At 44.8% G+C, this 23,090-nt stretch overlaps 1 protein-coding gene across 3 annotated transcripts in view; it reads right to left on the reverse strand.

Moving 5' to 3' along the window:
* LOC131044849 (protein translocase subunit SecA, chloroplastic) overlaps window positions 1–23,090 on the reverse strand; it is a 169,748-nt gene that overhangs the window by 140,941 nt on the left and 5,717 nt on the right. For all 3 annotated transcript variants that reach the window (XM_059221447.1, XM_059221445.1, XM_059221443.1), the window contains exon 3: window positions 495–567. In XM_059221447.1, the coding sequence (XP_059077430.1) occupies window positions 495–567 (73 nt within the window). The remainder of the gene's footprint in view (window positions 1–494; window positions 568–23,090) is intronic.

Raw genomic sequence — 23,090 nt, forward strand, 5'->3', positions numbered from 1 at the left:
AGAGGTCAAACTGAGGTAATTCTTTAAGCCACTACAAAGCAAAACACCAATTTGGTGTATAAGACCCTCCTTTTGAGCCCATAAGAGGATTCTTTTCCCATTTACCTTATGCAATACTTATACTGGGTATGCATGCCCTAACCCCACTGTATTTGAAGTTTGAACTTATGCCTCCTAAATAGAATACGCAAGCCTTCGCCATTACTCAAGTTATAAAGCTCTAGATTTAATAATAAAGAATCCATAGAATGATAGGATATCAAATTTAGGCTTATTTTTGGCCAGAAATCTCAAAATGGCATTAGTATCAAAACAAGCTTACAGAACCATTCCAACAGTAATGCGGACACAAACCTATTATTATCACCATCCTCATTGGAAATTTATGGCATAAACAACCTAAATACTTTTGCAATAGTCGTAATTTTTGCATTCAATTCAATTGCTCCGATTATATGAGAGTTCAGGTACATTTCAGAATGAAACCAATGTACCTATCAGCTGCACATCAAATGGTCGAAGGCCCAACACTCTTTTAGAAGCTTCCCGAACAACTGCAAATGCTTCCTGTCACCAAAGCATCCGAATTGACACTTAAACAAAATTTAAGATCAAACTGGCTTTTATTTTTAGTAGAATCAAAGAACATGCATATTACATTGCATAGACATTTGACATACCACTTGAACACATGTTGCAGACTCCTAGTTAGGCGATATAGATGTATTCAGTAACAGCATAAGGTTATCCATGTATAGAGAATCTTGGAGCTATCAATTGTAGATGTTTGCAAAAAGGAACTTAAAGAAAAATTAAACACTTCTTCCTGAACTCAATTCCTCAAAGGAACAAAGAAAAAAGACCACATAAACATCTTAATCTATAGAATGACCCAATCCATTGCTCAGAAAAGAATAAATTTATTATCATTTAAAAAGACTATCAAACTAAGCCACATCATTTGAATTTAGGTGTCTTTAGCATGGAAGTCTTCCCAGCTATAATGGAGATGGTTGTTGGGTAAGTTTGACGATAAAATTTGGGCTTGGTCTGTTCAAGATCTACCTTTTGTAGGGGAAAGAGAAAATTGTTAACAAGATCTTAGAGCCAGGTTCCATTTTTCATCTGCTTATCACTTCCATTCCAAATCCAAATTCTATATATTAAAAGCATTATTAATCAAGGGCATCAAAATTGTACAATAAAACTCTATTTGATAGAAACCAAGACTAAATAATTGTGAGTTTGAAACCACACCAAAAGAATAAACTGGGGCCTTTGGTAAGGAACTCCCTTTTTAAGGACTTTGTACTGTACCAGCAGGAGTAAGGCAAGTAAGGTGCATATTATTTTTCGAACTCAAAAGCACATACTTATGAATTCAAGTCCACACCAAAAGACCTAACTTAAGCCTTTCAAAAGAAACCTGTTAACATTTTAAGTTGTTTGTTGCCAGCGAATACAAAACGGAACGGCATATATAGTTAAACTGTTCTTCAAAAAGTAAGGGGAAGCTACCTAAGATCTAAATAAACCTAAAACCAAGAGAGTTTACAAGTATGCATACTATATAAGATCTCATGGGAGGTTTTGCATTACATGTAAATTACTAACTATGTTTCTGCCCTAGATGGAAGCACTAGACTAATAATAGCAAAAACCTGTAGTGAGATTTTCAAATTTAAAAAGGGTAAACTTATCGAACATGAAAGATGAACTCAACTTCCTATTTACTAAAGCTGAAACCAGTATATGCCTGTAAACCAAGATTTAATAGAATAACACTAACAAATGCCAACTATTGGCTGAATCAAAGACCGATATTCTCCATCAATAGGATGTGATAAAATGGATGGACATCAAATGCTTCCAAAAAAGAAATTGCTATAGGAATACCATACTTGTTACTTTAATGAACAATGAGCATCAATGCAAAGCTTAATACAAGTACTTAACTCAATTTAATTTTTGGAATCACTTACACAGGATTAATCAGTGTTCCACGGAAACACGTTTCCCCCCTCCAAGCCCAAGTCCCCCCATCCCTGAAACCCGTCCCCGAAACTTTTTCCCTTTGTCCCCCCGTCCCCGAAGCCCATCCCCACGTCCCCCCATCTCCCCGTCCCCAATGGTCGTGGAACACTGGGATTAATGACCTCAACACAAGAATTTGCAGCCTAGGCTTAGGATCAGCTTACATACATTCATTCACTAAACAAAACACAGAGACCTGACATCAAAGTTTGAATGATAATCTCTATAGCATAAGTCTAACAGCAACTCTCATTATGGATTGTGTGCTTATGGCACTTATTTATAAGCTCATCAAAGGCAGCATTTACATAAAAAATTATAATGAGATAATCTCAATAAGCACTAATTTATGGCAACTCTATCTTTATCTGTTGCAAAGAGAAAATAAGTCATTGGCATAGCCTCAAAATAGGCTCTCCTCTATTTTTAATCTGCTCTCTTCCTAAAAAAGATCGCCTCTACCAAGGAATGGCCATGATTTGATGCTTTTTGCTTTGGACAATTTATTTTTAAGTGGATGGAGTTTTGGGCTGGCTTTGTCACCAAGGAGGTGCACCACATTGTGATATATTTTGTTTTTGACCTAGAATCCCTTCACTTAAAAGGCTGCAATCTCTTTTCCTGGTTATGTCATTGTGGAAGTGTGATTTCCCGTACGTCTTTAAGTTGTCTTTGATTGTCACATAATGCCAAGTTTAAATCAAAATTTTGCTATGGCTTCGCCACCTTAAAAGTGTGAATTCCTTTTTCTCCATTTACTTAACATGCTGATCGTGCTTTTGCTACTGATTTGCCATGTTTGGAGCAGATTATTTTGTTAATTCAACCATCCAAAAAGTGTGTTTTAAATGTGGCTATTTAACTCAAATTCTTGTAGCAAAGTTTTATCCCCACTTAGCCACTTCGTGTAAAAAAATTCACTTGGTTACACCACTGACATAGTGCACTAAAGTTGCTCTTTTATGACCTTTAAATGATAGAACAATTTTGATGACTAGTTGCTTCTCATGTTGCACCTTTGAGCTGGCATTGCTAGGCAAAAAGCGCGAATTTCACATAAGTTTGACGTATTTCATACTTGGCAAAATTTTGCAGCACTTTAGCCACCTTTGTCAAAGTTTTAGAATGGCATTGCCACCATAAAATGCCACTAATTTATTACTTTATCTTCCTTGTTCATTGTCACAGTTTTGTTGTGCCATCCCCACCATGACCAAAGTTTTGATTACATTTCCAAGGCAAAATTGCACCATGTCTCATAATCTTCACTTAACTCCTTTGTATTGGCAAAAATTTCACTTGTCTTCACCACCTCTTGGCCCTTGGCACAGTTTTGGATAAGGTTCACCACCTTGAGCACCCTTTCCCAATAGTATTGCCATTCAAATTGTGCACCAATACTAAGACTTGTCACAAATTTATCTTATGCCAATATGTAACTTGAATGGAGGATTGGAGGAATTTACTTAGCCCTCTACCAATCTTTGATAATCTTAGGCCCAAGACTTTGGCCATTTCCTTCTCTTTTTTCCCACTGCTTGTTCCTCCATTAGTCTACTGCTTATTTGTCTTTCACTTGGCACAATGCAACCTTGAACAATCTACAAGTGATCAAAATCAAAAGTGCAGAGAAAATTAAAAATCGAGCACTAAAAGGGGAAAAAATTATGGAATGTTAAGGTCGAGAAAATTGAAACTAAAAAGAACAGAAGTCTGTAATGTTCCCATTTTCAAGTTCTCCAGCAGTGCAATTGTTGCTAACTTTCTAGGTTTGTGTCAACTTATTCAGCGGGACAATTTGATGTTACCAGTTAGCTCAGATGGTTTAGAGGAGTCACATGACACTTTCAATTGCTATTTTTGGCTTGTGGTTTGGGCTCTAAAATTCTTGGAGGGAGCGTCAATTTTTAGTAGGTCACCCAATTGGATCCGTTTATCATCACTCATCATCGGGATCACTCCTATGCAGTCAAATTTCAATTCCGATTCTTTTCGACCATTGTCACTGTTGAAATATAGCTAGGTCGTATCCCTTGATTGGGCCGACCTAGCTTGGTAAATGTTTGATGGGCCTTCTTATATGATTATATTATGAAGCTTGTGAATGTTAAAGGGCAGGCCCTATTTGGGCGTTCAACTTGTGTAACTTGTAATTGGGTCTGGCCCTAAATGGGCATTGTAACTTGTGATTCATGTTGGGCCCTAAATGGGTGATACAATGTAACTTGTTGATGTGATAGGACTGACCCTATAATATGTAGCTTGTAATTATTATGGGTCAGACCCTATTTTGGGCACCAACTTTAATACATTTGATTTATGCTAGCCGACTTGAAGAATTAAAGGTCAAGTCACCTATAAGTACAAAGTACTTATCATTGTTCACATCATCTTTTAGTGAAACTATCTCTGCTATATACAGCAGCGAACATCTGTTGATGCACAGCGAACACTGTTGGAAGCAACAGCGAACACCCTTGAAGGTCAGCGAACTCCATCCGAAGGGCAGCGAACCTTCCCTTCTGACAGCAGTCTTCACTTGAAGGTCAGCGAACTGTCATTAAAGGTTGTGGACATCATTAGTGAACTTCATCTTTGTGACAGCAACATCTGCAGATAAGTTCATTGTGTTTAGTTTGCTGATAGCTTCAAGTGTTGAAGCTCAACTGTAACGAAACAATTGGTTATCGTATAATAAAGATCTGAGATATTGTAGCTGGGTTTTTCACCTCCAAGAGGGAGGTTTTCCCAGGGTATAAGCGTGTTATGTGTGTGCTTTATTTTAGTTTGGTTTTCTGTTCTATACTGTTAATCTGATCACTAAAAACTAACATGGTATCAAAGCGGGTTCCTTCTATAAAGCCTAACAGCTTGAAGGTAGATCCCGTATCCTTTTTGCAAACTGAGAGATCAAAGCAGTGTCCAGACTTCAAACTAAATTCACACTCCTGTGGCGAGGGTATTTATGAAGTGCTTATAGATGAGAATGGATTATGAGTGATGGCGAGGGTTGAAGGCCACACAGCCATCATCAGATGATTCAGTGTGATCTAAGTGGATGGTTATGTTGAAAACTAACTTATAAAGAGATAAGTATTTTTTGAATTTTTCATGCTATTATCAATTCATTGGATAACGAATCATGTATGATAGTCTTAAACTATTAGTAACCTCTCTTGAATGTTTTTAGGACGGAGATTGCATTCTAGGATGGATGAGCTTGATACATCCTGTGGGAAAGTCACGCAGGCTAAAGAATGGAGATGCAGCTTGCTGCCATAAGACTAAGTTGGTGGCTGAAGATGTTTTCTCGAGAAAAGAAGGTTATAACATTCAGAAGGAGCGTGATGTTTCAGCTTCAAAGGGAGCTTGTTAGGCTCAGAGGGAGCCTGTTTCTTTCAGCTTCAGAGGAAGCCGCATTCATGGGTTAATGCATTCTTCTATGGGAGAAGTTTGAGGTGAAAGCCCTCGTTCCACCCTCTGCGAGTAGGTATGGTGGAGCCACCCTCTGAAAGTAGGCATGTGGTGTTGCATTCTTCTCTAGGAAAAGTCTGAGGTTAGAGCCCTCGTTCCACCCTCTGCGAGTAGGCATGGTGGACCCACCCTTTGCAAGTAGGTATGGTGGGTATCATTGAAGAAATTCCACCCTCTGCGAGTAGGCATGGTGGTCCCACCCTCTGCAAGTAGGTATGGTAGGTATCATGGAAGAAATTCCATGATGGGTTCGTTCACCCTCTGGGAGTAGCTATGGTGAACGTATCAGGTGTTTCATCCATGAGAGTAGCCATGGTGGTAGCCTCTATGTGACTTGATCATTCAAGGGATCCTCCCTAGCTAAGAGGGAGTGTTGAAATATAGCTAGGTCGTATCCCTTGATTGGGCCGACCTAGCTTGGTAAATGTTTGATGGGCCTTCTTCTGTGATTATATTATGAAGCTTGTGAATGTTAAAGGGCAGGCCCTATTTGGGTGCTCAACTTGTGTGACTTGTAATTGGGTCTGGCCCTAAATGGGCATTGTAACTTGTGATTCATGCTGGGCCCTAAATGGGTGATACAATGTAACTTGTTGATGTGATAGGGCTGACCCTATAATATGTAACTTGTAATTATTATGGGTCAGACCCTATTTTGGGCGCCAACTTTAATACATTTGATTTATGCTAGCCGACTTGAAGAATTAAAGGTCAAGTCGCCTATAAGTACAAAGTACTTATCATTGTTCACATCATCTTTTAGTGAAACTATCTCTGCTATATATGGCAGCGAACATCTGTAGATGCACAGCGAACACCCTTGAAGGTCAGCGAACTCCATCCGAAGGGCAGTGAACCTTCCCTTCTGACAGCAGTCTTCACTTGAAGGTCAGCGAACTATCATTGAAGACTATGGACATCATCAGCGAACTTCATCTTTGTGACAGCAACATCTGCAGATAAGTTCACTGTGTTTAGTTTGCTGATAGCTTCAAGTGTTGAAGCTCAACTGTAAAGAAACAATTGGTTATTGTATAATAAAGATCTGAGATATTGTAGTTGGGTTTTTCACCTCCAAGAGGGAGGTTTTCCCAAGGTATAAGCGTGTTATGTGTGTACTTTATTTTAGTTTGGTTTTCCATTCTATACTGCTAATCTGATCACTAAAAACTAACAGTCACTAATTGGGTATATTATTGAGATATATTCAATTAATTTCACTAAGGTTGTCATTTTAATTAAAATAATGTATTGGACACCTCAATGTTATAGCTCATTGGAAAGAGAACAAAGAGTTTTAAATATTGAGACACTTAAAAGTGACTTTAAGTGTTGGAATTGTTTAAAAAGTAAATTAAATCACTTCTTGGAGTTAAAGGGCTTAATAAATTAATAAAGTGATTTTAAAAGGGAGTTTCTGGAAAGTTCCTTATAAGGCTTATAAAAAGGTAAATTGAGAGCTCATTTGGTATGCTGAGTTTGGATTTTGATATTGCTTCTATTTGGAGGAGATTACTTCTTCATCTTTGGTTTGTGAGAGCAAAAGCCCTTGTAGGCAACATTCTCTATGTTGTTGAAAGATACAATCTGAAGAATACTTGGTGATTTCATTCAAAGGTCACAACTATGCTCATTGGAGAAGATTTAAATTTCAGTTTGGAGAGTATTGAATATCTGATTGATTGAGATCGATTTGGAAGGTGATTTGGAGGGTTTTGTTGTTTTTCATTGCTAATTATACTTTCTAATGTTAGTTGCACCATTTCAATAGCTTGGATGTGAGATTTTTACGGCAGAAGATTGGTCCTTGAGGGTTTAAATCTGCATTCTTGGTGTTTATTATTTGCTGCTAATCACTACAACACCCAGCCATACCATTTTGGAGTCACTTGGTGAAGTACCTAGGGTTTCTAGACATTGTATTTGCTGGTCATTGTTGTAGCAGACCTTTATTTCATCAAATCAGCAAATGGGCATGTTGGAAATAGATATGTGATATCATTTTATGATCTAGGTTGCTCTTACATTTGATAGATTTTGTAAAATCAGATCAGAAATTAATTCTGGAATTTTTCAGCTACTTGTATTTTTGAGTTTCTCTAATATCCTGAGTTGTTCATTTATTATAAAGTACCTTATTATCTGCACTTAATTTGGCAACTCAAATCCATTGCTAAAATGCTCAAAAAAAAATCAAAGTACAAATAGGGCTACATATTACAAAGTCAGCAAAGTGTGGAAAAAGTGAATTTTTATTAAAATATATAGTTGAAATTTAATAAACACAGCAAAGGCCAATATATTAATGTGCCCAAAGAAGAAATTATTAAGAGGGCTAGAATTAAAAAAAAATTAAGTATCAAAGGAAAGGTAAATAAAAATAAAAAATGTTGAAGGAAAAGCAAGGAAAAAAAGCATAAAGGAAGAAAGAAATGAAATAAAGTGGCAAAAGTGGGTTTCAATTTGTCTGATACATAGGATTAAATATTTGATTAAAATGCTCAAGGGCACTTATAAATCACAAAGAAGGATTCATTTTTTCTTCCCAAGAGCAAAAGTGTCAAGAATAAACTTAGCGAGTAAGAATAAAGTGGTTTGTATGAAGAAGCAGCTTGGCAAGATGTGATGTCCCCGATATAATTAAATAATAAATCTAATTACTTTATTGTAAGGCCCCAAATTTAATAAACAAATCTTTCGGGTCCTTTTATTTAATTAGTTTAGGCAAGTCTTGGTTGGTCGTGTTGGCCCATTTGTAACCCTTCGGGAAGTTTCCCGGAGGCCATATATATGGCCATGTTAGTCATTGTTGTAGGTATGCGAATTTTGATATTTTCTTCTCCCCTGTGCGAATTCCTGTTGGAGTTCTGGTATCCGCCATTTTGGAGGTAAAAGACCCTCCCTATTTGGTATTTGCAGTTTCGGTGAGATTCACCCCTCACCCTATTCTGTTTATTTGTACTCGTTCCGGATTTGGCAAATCTTGAATCTCATCCTTGTTTATCACTCCAGTTGCATATTTGTCAATCCGATACATTCAAAATTTATTGCTTGCGGAAGATCAACCCTTCACCACACATTCACTGGAGCTTACCTCCCACCGTACGCCATTCCTCCACCGTATGCCCGCTGTACGCCCACTATACGCCCACCGTATGCCATTCCTCCACCATACGCCCACTGTACGCCTACCATACGTTCACCGTACGCCTTACCTCCCACCGTACGCCATTCCTCCACCGTACGCCTTACCTCCCACTGTACGCCATTCCTCCACCATACGCCTTACCTCCCACCGTATGCCATACCTCCACCGTACGCCATTCCCCCACCGTACGCCTTACCTCCCACCGTACGTCATTCCTCCACCGTACGCCCTCACCTTCACTGTACGGTCACACCCACACACTCTCCATATTGTCGTACATTGGCAAGGGAACATTACAGTGGTATCAGAGCTTGTGATCTTGCCAGTCTGTCGTATAGTGGATGCAAGTGTACACCCGAAGAAGGTACCGTTCAGCTGATCGAATGGGGGAACCACAGGATCTTACAAGAGAAGTCATGGCACTATTAAGGGAGCTAACCAAAAGCCAAGCTCAGCTCAACGACACCCTAACCAGAGGAGAACAACGACAACAAATCATGGAGGAAACCTTACAACAATTGGCCTTGGGAAAAATGAATGGAGAACAAAATGGACAGGGCGATGATTCGATCACGGGAAGATCAAACGTCCAACGCTCACATTCACGGCCATTGATGCCAACTTTTCCTCAGAAATCAAAAGCGCCACGTGGGGAACAAGAGCCCACCTTTCAGGAGATGCAAGCACAATTGAACCAAGATTGGAGGGATACAAATCTTGAGGGGGACATATCCTTCAAGGATTATGTGGATCTCCGGATGAAATACTCGAGCGGCAGAAGTCGGGGCCATTATGGACACTATAACCATGACATCAAGCGGAAGGTTGGCAAGATCAACCTGTCATCCTTTGATGGGGCCGGAGCGACCTCGGCACGAGCCTGGGTTCAAAAAGCAAATACTTACTTCCAACTCAACCCGATGCCTGAAGATGAAGCTATCAAGTTTGCAGCACTCCACTTGGAAGGGGTCGCGCATGAATGGTGGCATCATGGAATGGTCACTCTTGGCCATGACCAGATAACCTCCTATGCCGAATTCACAGAGAAGCTCATAGATCGATTTGACGAGAAGGATCCAAAACTCAATTTCAAGGAGTTGGCGCAACTAAAGCAGTCGGGATCTGTGGACAGTTACATCACAGAATTCCAAAGACTATCTGTGTTGGTAATTGACATCTCAGAGCGGAGATTGGTGGTCTTGTTCATGGACGGATTGATGGAACCACTGAAAGGTTGGGTAAAAGGGTTCAACCCCAACACGCTCACGGAGGCAATAAAAAAGGCTCGTAACATGGCAACATCCTCCTCTTCCAGAAATTTTACACATACCAAACCACCTTTCGTTTCGAGGGAGAAGGATAATAAACCCTTTCCGAAGGGGTCATCGCTCGATGAAGCCACAAGACAGGTACTCAGAAGGAAGAAGCTTTGTTTCACCTGCAGGGAACCATGGGAACCAGGACACCGATGTTTGGGCAAAGGAAAGATTCACTATATTGAAGTGATGTCAGATGGAGAAGAGGAGCATGAGGAAAGCGAAACCCCAAGGGAAGAATCTGTCAAAGAAACCAGTCTGGCGGAGAGAATCTCCACATTGGTACGGAGGGGTGGCGTCATTGCCACACTGGCAGGTACCCCAAGGTGCAGTGTATTTAGAGTACGTGGTGCACTCCAAGGGCAACGAGTTCTTGTTATGCTCGACAGTGGGGCCTCGCTCAACTTCATAAACTCATCACTCATCACCCGAAGGGGTTTGTGTACAAAGGAGCATGAAGGGTTCGATGTCAAGGTGGTAGGAGGCAATCTCCTATCATGCACTCACTTGGTTCCGCAACTGAGCATCACCATGGGAAATTACACAGTGACCGACAATTTCTTTGTTGTAGATCTCGATGACACGGATGTCATATTGGGCATTCAATGGATGGAAACCCTCGACCAGTACACGCAAAGATTCAAAAGGATGGAGTTCTCATTCGAGGTGGATGGTAAGAAAGTGGTTATTAGGGGAATGTCGAATGGCGGCCCGAGGGATATTTCCGCCAAAAGGATGGAAACCATCTTCAGACATGATGAAGTAGTCTAGGCAGCACATTGCTTGATCTCAACAAAACCTATGAAAGAGCAACCGACTTACTACCAGGATGAGGGACTTCAGTCGGTTCTGGAGGAGCATAGTTTGGTCTTCGTTGATATTCCACTTGGTATACCCCCACACAGAGGGTTTGAGCACACCATCGAGTTGGAGGAAGGAGCAAAACCCGTTATCACCACACCCTATCGCCACCCGAAGAAGTTCAAAGATGAGATAGAGAAAACAATCCAGGAACTCCTCGATAAAGGATGGATCCGGCCCAGTTCTAACCCCTTTGCGTCCTCGGTGGTATTGGTGAAGGACGAAACTCTCAGAATGTGTGTTGACTATCGTGCACTAAACAAGAAGACTATCAAGAATAGGTACCCCATTCCCAAGATCGATGAGCTATTGGACGAACTACATGGCGCAATCTATTTCTCCAAAATTGATCTCCGCTCCGGCTACCATCAGATCTGTATGAGGGAGCAAGATGTGGAAAAGACAGCCTTTCACTGCCATTACGGACACTATGAGTTCTTGGTCATGCCGTTTGGATTAACCAATGCTCCGACCACTTTTCAGTCCTACATGAACCACATCTTCAACAAGCAACTGCGTAAGTTCCTACTGGTATTCTTCGATGACATACTCATCTACAGCAAGACCTGGGAGGAACACGTGGGGCATTTGGATGAAGTATTGGGGGTTATGGAATCACAATCACTGTACGCCAAAAGATCCAAATGTGAATTTGGAATGACCGAGGTCCGGTACTTGGGTCACGTCATCAGCGCCCAGGGGGTACAAGTTCACCAAGAGAAGATTTAGGCCATTTTGGATTGGCCTCCACCCGAGACTCTCTCAAAGCTGCGTGGATTTTTTGGTTTGTGTAGTTATTATAGAAGGTTTGTAAAAGGATTCTCACAGCTAGGGGCACCACTGACAGATCTGACAAAGAAAGGATCCTTTCGTTGGAATGCGCAAGCGCAACAGACCTTCGACAAATTAAAAGAAGTTATGAGTACGTGTCCGGTTCTGGCACTACCAGACTTCACTCGCCCTTTCATCCTGGAGTGCGATGCCTCGGGGGAAGGCATTGGAGCGGTATTGATGCAAGACCATCACCCCATTGCGTTTGAGAGTCGGAAGCTCTCGAGAGTTGAGCAGTTGTATTCCATTTACGACAAGGAGATGCTCGCCATCCTACATGCACTGATGAAGTTTCAGCAGTACCTTGTCGGGGCAAAGTTTGTGGTGCGGACAGACCACAACAGCTTGCAATACTTCTTGGAGCAAAGGGATCTGGATGAACGACAACAAAAATGGGTGAGCAAAGTCCAGGCGTTTGATTTCGACATTGAATATGTGAAGGGGAAGAATAACGTGGTCGCTGATGCCCTGTCAAGAAGGCCTTCCATATGTTCTTTATCTCAGATTTCGGCGAACTGGAAGGAATACCTGTTGGTTGAATACTCCAAGAACACTTTTGCCTGCGAACTGATGGATGGTCAAGTGCAAGATGATCGTTACAAGGTGGTTGACGACATCACTTATTACAAGGACAGAATTTATCTGGTACCCGAATCCAAGATGAAGGAAAAGATTTTTGAAGGAATTGCACCATTCTCCCTTGGCTAGACACCCGAGATACTTGAAAACCTACAGACAGATCCATGAAAGGTTTTCCTGGAAGGGGCTTAAGAACGACGTCCTGCAGTATGTGCGAGAATGCTCCACCTATCAACAGAACAAATCTGAGCATAACCTACCGGCCGGATTGCTGCAACCTCTACCAATTTCCGACCAAAAATGGGATAGCATCTCAATGGATTTCATTACTGGACTCCCTAGAGTGCAAGGAAAGGATTGCATTTTGTCATAGTTGACCGATTGACCAAATATGCACATTTTTTTGCCATCCCCACAGGATATCAAGCAGTTCAAGTAGTCGATTTGTTCTTCCGTGAGGTGTTCCGCCTACATACATAGTCAGTGACAGGGATAGCTGTTTTCTGAGTACCTTCTGGATGGAGTTATTTCGGTTGGAAGGAACCGAGTTGTCGCCCAGCACGAGCTACCATCCGCAGACAGATGGACAGACCGAGATTGTGAACAAATGGCTAGAGGGTTATCTCAGGAACTACGTCTCAGCTCAACAGAAGGCTTGGGTTCGCTGGTTACATTTGGGTGAACACTGTTACAACACCACTTTTCACATGTCAATAGGCATGCCACCTTTCAAAGCACTGTACGGTTATAAACCTTTTGCATTTGTTGACCTGGCATTGGGAGACAGTCGTGCACCGATGGCCAAAGATTGGCTTCAGGAGAGTTTAGACATCCTGACATCTCTCAAGACAACTTGCAGAGGACTCAGAACCAACAAAAGATGTATGCTAACCGACACCAGATTGAGCAGAATTTTGAGGTTGGTGATTTGGTTTACCTCCGACTTCAACCACACAGACAATCCTCCTTGAAGACAAGTGGTAAGGAGAAGCTGACGCCACGTTTCTATGGACCCTACACGGTGGTTCGGAGAGTAGGTGAAGTGGCCTACGAGTTGGAGCTTCCTGAGGGGAGTCGGATTCACAATGTTTTCCACGTATCATGTCTGAAGAAGGTCGTCGGGCAACGCATCACAGTGTCCAAGGATCTGCCACCCATCAACGAAGAAGGGAAACTAATTCTGGAGCCGGCGGAGATCATCGATGTCAAAGAAAAGAGGTTGAGAACACGCACAGTCAAGGAGTTCCTTGTACGCTAGAAGAATCTACCCATCGAGGATGCCACCTGGGAAGGCGAGCAAATTCTGGGGCATCCAAGTCTGCAATTGCTTGAGGGCAAGCAATTTTTGGCCCGAGAGGACTGTGATGTCCCCGATATAATTAAATAATAAATCTAATTACTTTATTGTAAGGCCCCAAATTTAATAAACAAATCTTTCAGGCCCTTTTATTTAATTAGTTTAGGTAAGTCTTGGTTGGTCGTGTCAACCCGTTTGTAACCCTTCGGGAAGTTTCCCGGAGGCCATATATATGGCCATGTTAGTCATTGTTGTAGGTATGCGAATTTTGATATTTTGTTCTCTCCTGTGTGAATTCCTGTTGGAGTTCTGGTATACACCATTTCGAAGGGAAAAGACCCTCCCTATTTGGTATTTGCAGTTTCGGTGAGATTCACCCCTCACCCTACTTTGTTTATTTGTACTCGTTCCAGATTTGGCAAATCTTGAATCTCATCCTTGTTTATCACTCCAGTTGCATATTTGTTAATCCGATACATTCAGAATTTATTGCTTACAAAAGATCAACCCTTCACCGCACATTCACTGGAGCTTCCCTCCCACCGTACGCCATTCCTCCACCGTACACCCACCATACGCCTACCGTACGCCATACCTCCACCGTACGCCATTCCTCCACCGTACGCCATACCTCCCACCGTACGCCATACCTCCACCGTACGCCATTCCTCCACCGTACACCCCACTGTACGCCCACCGTACGTCATTCCTCCACCATACGCCCTCACCTTCACCGTACGATCACACCCACACGCTCTCCATATTGTCGTACATTGGCAAGGGAACATTACACAAGAGTACAAGGAAACACACTCTACGACGAAAGGAAAATACAGCGTGGCATCATACAAAGAGCATCGTACGGCTGCACGGCATACGGTGCAGACAAAAAAACTTTAAAGCATATGACAACAGGCTATGTGGGAGCGAGGAAGATGTGAACCTATGCAGGAAGAAAGAAAAGTCGTACAGAAAGGAGTTGTACAGGAACAAAGAGAAATCGAACAGCAGTCGATTGCATGGACCGTACGCAGGGAAGGACCCAAAGCCATACAGGAAGGAAATAACAAGGTCATACGATAGCAAGTTCACTAGGTCATACATCAGAGAAGAAAGGTCGTACACAAAAAAATCAAGCCATACAGGGAGGGTACTAGATTGCACGGCAAGGAAGAAATTAAGCCGTACAAGGGAGAACGAATCAGGCAGTACGAAGGAAAAGAAGTAGAGCCATATGGAAGCAAAAAAGAGAGTAATAAGTGTTTGCCGCATACAGGTAAACCTTAAATGCAGAAAGTAAATGCACAGAACATAATGGAAATATATTAAGAACCAGTTTCTGTATTAATTCAACAGTCCATATATCAAGTGCTTACAACATCACATCAGATACGACTATCATGACGCTACTTCGAAGGAAAGGTATGCAATATATAATAACCAAAGGGGTGCGACCAACCGTCGCATCCAACTGCCCCTTCGGGATGACTAACTAACTTTCGTAACCCATTATTACACACGATAACATAACATAACATAATACGACCACATATAATGATTATTCCTGGCAATATCATCCCCCCCAAGAAAAGAAGTCGTCTTCGGACGACTTGATACAAAATAGAGATGATGGTCATACACTAAACAGAATCAAGTAGAAGAAGAAGGGGGCAGAGGGGGCGTCCCTGAAGCAGCAAGTGGAAGGGCTGATGATGATGCTGGTGTCAGTCGTGCGCGCAAATCATACACCTGTTGTGTCCGCACCTGCAGGTCCTGCTCAGCAACCTTCCGATGCTCAATTGCGCACCTGTACCAAACTAGTGCTCAGGGCCGCCTGCTCTGCTCTTGCTACCTCCAACTCGACAGCTAAACGTGCCTTCTCGGCAGCAAACTGAGTCCTCTAGGCTTCCCACGCGACCTCCCGGTGGTCCAAGTCCCTCTGCACAGCCTTAATCTGGGTGGCCAACTCCTCCCGAGCTCTCTCTGCGGCCACCCTCGCAGTCAGATGTCTTGCAAAACGGACTCCGTCCCATGAAGAGTGTGATACACTTCCCTGAAGGTTTGCTCAATCTGCCTCCCAAGAGACTCCACTCTATTCTCCACTAGTGGCGTGTTCACTGCCCATGCAGCCAACATCTCTGTCGTCTCAGTTTCTGGCCAGCCACCTCTCTCAAAACAGGCAACAAATGCCTGCGGACAACCCTCCCACATAAACCTGAGCAGCCGCTCCATCTCCTAAACGGTGTTGTCGAGGCCCTCTGACTGAAGGGAAGCAATTACCTCCTGCCCTCGGCGGACTTCCTCCTACAGATAAGTCTGTACTAGTTCCTGAAAGTAAGTCTACCCACGGCCCACCATCTCTTGGAGGTATACCTCCACGTCTACCCGGCCTGGCTGCCTGCTCTCCTTGTGGCTCTCTACTCTGCCCAATTGGCTGTCCACAGGGACCTCTACTAGCTGCTCCAATGCCAACTCCCTGCCCTACACCTCCGTCGAGTGTGTCGCATCCCTGGGAGAACCTTCACTATCTAAGTCCTCCCGAGGGTCACCACGCACGAGGTATCCCGTGAGGGAGAAATGGTAGTAACCGGCCTAGGCGACATGGGTGTCATCTCGAACTCCCTACTCAACCAACTGTCTTCCTCGAGGGGGTGTAGTATCCCCACACCTATTGCTCCTGTCACTGCCTGATCGTGCCCTTGCACTTTCCCTGCGGGTCTGGATTCACCTTCTTCTTCTGATAGAACTCTCTCTGTTCTCCCTTCCTCTGTCCCTGCTGGCAGCCCCATTACTACCGGCGGCCTCAGCTCCCCGAAGGCCGAAATGGACGCAATGCCATCCGAACTCAATTGCGCTAAGGTGGTCAGCATGGGCATGGCGAACAAGACTTGGGGTGGGGGTGTGGATGCTGGTATCGCCTCGACCAAGCTTGCCCCACTATCTCCATCGAAATCACTCGAGGCCTCCGAAGTCTCTTCCCGCCCACTATCAAAGTCCTCGGACTCGGATGCATCCTGCCTTCGCCTTTTCTCCCCTGCCGTAGGTGCCAGTCCTACATCCAAATGTTGCCAATAAAAAATGGGCGGCTCCCCTGGTGCTAAACTACCTGCCGGTTTGATGTCTACTGCAGCCTCTGGCAACTGGGAACACATGGCCTCCAAGAACAACCCAATGGCATAGTGCAGCATATAGAAGGTGCGGTGGTGTAGAGTCATGAACTCACACATCCTGTCGGCAAGTATTGTAGCCCAATCGTACTGCACCCCATTCATAAGTCCATTCATCCAAACAATTTGCGGCAGGGCGATGTCCGATGCGCGACTGGACCCGTTAAGTCTGCTCTTCATGACATCCATGATACAGCGCCACGGTCTTTCAGCTACAGATGATTTTTTCATTCCCCTGTTCTTTGTGGCGCTGGTCACAGAAGCCAGTTCAGCCGATGTAAGGTTGCGAGAGACCATCTTCACCCAGTGTTCCTTAGTGTCCTTATTCATTTTCTTTGCTTTCAACTCCACTTTCTTCCCATTGCGGCCTAGTATGCCAAATACCCTCGTAAAATTTGCTACTATGAAGGAAACCCTCAACCTATGGTTGCCATAGTCAAGCGTGCTCGTTCTGGAGGTGGCGTCGAATACGTCGACCATCATGCGCAGCAGTATCTCGAATTGCTTTATGGGAAAAACTAGCATCTGAATAGCCCAATGAACACCTGCTCGCTGCAAACTCTTCTTCACCTCGTGATCGGCAGCATTCTCGTGCCACCACTTGCGACACTCGGCTCCATTCACACCCTCGAACACAATATTGTCGGCTGTAATCTTTCCTATGGCTGTGGCTATCTTTGGCCTCTGTTTCTATTTGTTGGTGCTTGTATCGGTGCCTCCTGCAATTCGAATGCCTGATGGTAAAACCCTCGTAGCCTTGTCCATGTCTATCTGCAACTTTGCTCGCCAATGCCGTTTGCCCGCGGAATGCATTCCCTGTAGGTTGCCTCCTTAATCTGTCGGCTGAGATATGTATACCTGTAAAACCGTTACACCACTTCCCCTTTCTTGCGGCAAGTGTTACGGATACGCTGAAAATCCAGTCACCTTTGGCTGTGTGTGCGGCTGCGTGCGACTGTGTATGGCTGCCTACGGCAGCATGTGCTTGCATGTGCCTGCGCTGCGTTGTTGGGCGGGTTGCGTGTGTGGGCTAGGCCGAGGCTGCATGTTTTTTTTATGCGGTTGTGTGCTTTGTGTGGTGCCTTTATGCCTTGCGGCGGTTTCCACCACACGATGGTTCCACCGTTCGGTGGTCCCACCATATAGTGATTTTGCCGTGGTTCTTTTTTTTTTCTTTTTTTTTTTCATTTATATTTTTTCTTTTTCTTTTTTTTTTCATATATAATTTTGTCGTTCGCGGTACGATTTCAATTTGGAGCCGTTCACAGCCTCGAGCACTTGCTTCCCGTCCAACGTTGCCATCTGGATGGCCCTGTTGGCCCCGACTTTGCGAAGTCGGAAGGGTCCTAGCCATCTCACCTTAAACTTCCCTGGTTTGATCTCGTTTTTCCCGTTGTATTTCAAAACCAACTGTCCCGAGGTGAATTTTACCCGTTTTAAATGCTTGTCGTGCCATACTTTCCTTCTGGCTTGTGCGGCCTCCGTGGCCCATTGCGCCACCATTCGACGCTCATCTAGTTTGTTCAAGTTGTAAAGCCTCTCTTGCAGGCTTTCCATGTCTCCGAGTCTATTTTCAATTGCTATTCGAAGACTCGGTACCATAAATTCGATAGGCACCACAGCTTCCTGATCGTACATCAGTTGAAATGGAGTTTGACCGGTGGTCACCTTGTAAGTCATTCTGTAGGCCCATAATACGGAGGGTAACTTCTCTTCCCAGTCTTCCTTTTCTACTCCGTAGGACTTGTAGATTATTGACACCAATATTTTGTTCATGGCCTCTGCTTGCTCATTCGCCCATGGGTAATACGGGCTCAATAATGAGTGAAAAATCTTAAACTCTGTGGTCAACAACCATATGACATGGTTCACAAAGTGGCCCCCTCGATCACTGGTCAACTGAATAGGTATAACATATCGCGTAATGATTTGTTCACAGATAAATTTAGCCGTGCTTACTGCGGAGTTATCTGGAAGAGCCCTCGCCTCCACCCACTTAGTCAAGTATTCTGTCGCGACCACAATGTAACGACACCGTCGTGTGCGGCTAGCCTTAAGAGGCCCTACAAAGTCGAGTCCCCATTGTTCAAAGAGTTCCTGTGCGTGCGAAGGGTTGAGGGGCATGAAGTCCTGCTTCAAGGGTTTGCCCGCCGTTGGCAAGTGTCGCACCCCACGACCCACTCCCTGGCGTCGTGATGTACGGTTGGCAACCACAATCCTGCCAGAAGCACCTTGCGGACCATAGTGTCTGGGCCCATATGCCCGTCTGTTGGTCCTTTGTGTGCCTCCCTCAATACACTGGGGACTTCTTCCTCCATGACACAACGCCTTAGTACCTGGTCTAGCCCCATTTTGTAGAGTAAGCCATTGATTAGTGAAAAGGTCCTGCTTCTTAGTACTAGCTTCCTCCGTTCCCCTGGGGGCATATCCTCCGGGAATCGGGACATCGACAAGTACTCTCCAATCTTCTTGTACCATGAAGGGAGTACAGCTATTTGGAACAAGTGCACATCCGGGAAATCATCGTTTACTCCCTCCATAGGTTCCCCCGACTTAATCCGGGACAGCTGATCGGCTATGACATGGCTTCACCCCGGTCTTACCACAATTGTAAATGTGAACTCCTATAGTAGCAATAGCCAACGGCTTATCCTCCCTTGGATAATAGGCTTGTTTACCAAGTACATGAGTGCCTAGTGGTCTACGTAAAATGTGAATGGTGTAGCGAGTAGGTAATGACAAAATTTTTGTACGGCATAGATCATGTCGAGGGCTTCGCGTTCTATGGTACTGTAGTTCTTTTCCGCCTTCGAGAGCAATATGCTCGCAAAATAAACGGGATGGTCCAACCCGTGTCCTCCTACCTGGGCTAATGTAGCCTCGATGGCATAATTTGAGGCATCCACGTGGACGTGGAATTCCTTATCCCAGTTCGGGTATGCCAGTATGGGTGCTCCCATCAATCTCGTCTTCAGCTCTTCAAATGCATTGCTCTGTGGCTTTGTCCAGATGTATGGCTCCCCTTTCCGTGTCAAAGTATCCAACGAGTGGGACACCTCAGCAAAGTTCTTGATGAACCTCCTGTAGTACCCTACATGACCAAGGAAGAACTTTATCCAAGTGACGTCCGTAGGAGGTTCCATTTCTATTATGACACGAATCTTGTCCGAGTCCGTTTTCAATCCTTCTTTACACACAATGTGTCCAAGCAATCTTCCCTGTGGTACCATGAATCTAAATTTCTTTGGATTAAGGGCCAACCGTGCCCTTCGACATCTCTCTAGGCACTCCCCGAGGGTTTTTAGGTGGATGTCCTGTCCGCTGTAAATAGACCAATCGTCCAGGAAGGCTTTGAAGTTCCCCACGGATATCTTGTCGAAGATGTGCAAGATGATGCATTGAAAGGTCGCGGGTGCATTACATAGACCGAAGGGCATTCGGTTGTATGCATACACACCATCCTCCACCACGAAGGTCGTTTTCAACTTATCTTCCTCCACGATGGATATCTGGTTGTACCCAGAGAACCCATCCATGAAGGAATAGATTTCGTGTCCAGCCACTTCCTCCAGGATGCTGTCGGTGAAGGGTATGGGAAACGGATCTTTAATAGTGACAACGTTCAGACACCGGAAGTCTACACAGATACGGATCTGATTGGCCTCTTTCTTGAGGGAAATCACAATGGGAGACACCCATTCGCTTGTCTGCACTTTGAAGATTATGCCAGCTTCCAACATTCGCTCAATTTCGTCATTCACCCGTGCAGCACAATTTTTGTTCATACGGTAAGGTCGCTTCCTTACCGGTTGGGCTCCCGGTACCAACGCTATGTGGTGTACACATAGCTTTGGGGTACGCCCTTCAGGGCCTTGTATGTCCATGCAAAAACATCCTTCTATTCAAGGAAAATTTTGAAGGTTGCGGCCTTCAACACTAGATTCCAGTCATCTCCAACAAGGATGATCTTGGGGTCACTCCTCCCCCCAAGATTTGTCTCCTTCAAATTGGCTTCTTGATATTTAATAGGCTCCCCCTTCGGGAACTGGTGTGCCGGCGTCTCATTCACCGAGGCCTCCCCTTCCTTGTACTCTCCATACTCTGGGGGAAATATATCTGGTTCTTCCTTGATGCTCAATACATTGCACGAGGGTGTAAATAATTCATAATCTCCCATTTGCCAGTGGAAGAGGCCATTCAAGGAGTCCTCGTCATCCCCCGAGCATGCTTCCAGTTCTAACACCCCTTCGTCACTGTGCTCCATGCCGCGTCCGTCTCCACCCTCCCCCAACTGGTCTCCCTCAGATTCCGAGTTGGAGGAGGATGCTAACTCCTCACTCACCATCTGCATACGGAGATCAATCACGTACTTCCTCCCCACGTTTTCCAAGGAAAGAGTATTCCGCTTCCAGTTATGGTCCGCTTTTGCTGCAATGAGCCACCCACGCCCAAGAATGGCATCATACTCTTTCTGCTTCAGTGGAATCACTACAAAATCTGGCACGAATGGCTGCGTGCCAATCATCACTCGCTGGCCCATGAGGGTACCAATGGGTTTAATCCTGTGTGGATCAGCCCCTAGCAGGTTGAACGTGGGGGGCCACAACGTAGGCTTTCCTAGTTTTTTCCATGTCGCTTCTGGGAGCACATTTACCCTAACCCTCCATCCACAATAGTGTCCGTCAGGGTAGTCCCCAGGATGCCCATTTCTACCACGGTCGGTTGGCGTCCGCTATTGACTACTAACAACATGGGGTCGACCATGGGGCTTACGACCTCCCTCAACACGAGGTCGACCATGGGGCTTACAACCTCCCTCATTTTCACTTGTGTGGGTACGGAGTTTAAGATAGTCGTTTTCAACTACGCCATGGTCTCAAGGAGTTCTTGAATCCTCACGGGTACCTCCATTTGCAATATTTGCCGTAAGATTCTCTCTTCTCCCCTCGTCCGTGACGGGCTTGTGGCCTCGTGGCTGTTTTGTCCTTGTGCGGCCAGTTCCTTTGTGATCTCGTCTCTTGCTTCCCGCACTCTCTCGGTTTCCGTGTGGGGATCTGGGTATACAACCTTTTTGGCCTGTGCCCTTGTGACTACCAACACTTTTGTCTTCGTAGGTTCTATGTTCAGAAGGTTTACACCTAGCTTCGGGCAATTTGTGTCCTCATGGTCGCCTGGCCCACACCATCGGCAGAGGTGCTAAAGGGTGGCTTCCTTCGTGCAATCCCGGGCGAAGTGCCCCCACTGATTGCAGGCCCTACACTGGATCATTGGCCGACCCTTGGCGTCATATTGGATACGGCTTCTGTTATTGTTATTGTTGTTATTCCTTCCGCCGCCGCGTCTGTTGTCCCGGTAACCTCCAAATGATGTCGTTGTGTTGGTTTGCTGAGCCGTACTCGCTGGTGCGGATGTTGTGGCCTGCTCAGTGAGCAGCACTTGGTTCATTTGCGTACTTCGGGTCTTCATGTTGTATGGACACTCCTTGATGGAGTGTCCCATCACTTGGCAAATCTCGCAAAAGGCCTTCTTCGGGCAAGTACCCTTCGTATGTCCTTCCTCTTTGCACTCCGTGCACCATACATCCCCTTTGGTCCGACCCGTGCTTCTCATTGTTTTAAATTCTCTCCTCATTCGCTCCATGTCTTTCTGGAGCGCTTGCACCTTTTTGCCAGCCTCGCCATCGCTGCTACTTCCCTCGGAAGAGTCATCATCCTCGGACGAGCTATCCTCCTTTTTTTTCTTGGATGTCTTGGTCTCGCTCTCGAGATCCATCACTCTATTATATGCATCTTCGTACGAGGTTGGTGGAACAATTTTCATCTTCTTCCGAAGGGAGTGTTTCAGTCCCTCCACGAACCATCTCTTTTTCAACCCATCCACTGGTTGACTCTCCATTTTCCCCAACAGTTCCTTGAGCTGCCGACTATAGGCTCGGACAGTCTCGTTCTTGTTTTGCTTTGTGCCATAGATTTCGGCTACTATTTCATTGTCGTCTCTGAGAAGGCGGAACTCTATCCCGAACTCCTTCTTCAGGTCGGGCCACGTGCCCACTTTGGCCTTATCCGTATCTGAGTACCAGTCGATGGCCACTCCCCTTAAGGTTGCTGGAAATTGTGTTACCCATTCGTCCTGGTCGGTAACATCGTTCGCTGACCATATGGTTTCGCAAGTGCGGCAATGGCAGACGGGATCTTCCTTCCCGTCGCCGTTGAACTTCGACAACTTCTATTTACTGGCCATTGATGGGGGTCGTGTCCCCGAAGGTGGTTGTGGCTGTGTCTGTCGTGCACCCGCGCCACTCCCTCTGGCGCCGGTGGTGTTTCCTGCTTGAGTGACTGGGGGTACAGTGTTTTGTCTACCATGTGTCTGCGGCTCCTCAGCAC

Source organism: Cryptomeria japonica, chromosome 1, assembly GCF_030272615.1.
Source record: "Cryptomeria japonica chromosome 1, Sugi_1.0, whole genome shotgun sequence".
Classification (NCBI taxonomy): Eukaryota; Viridiplantae; Streptophyta; class Pinopsida; order Cupressales; family Cupressaceae; genus Cryptomeria; species Cryptomeria japonica.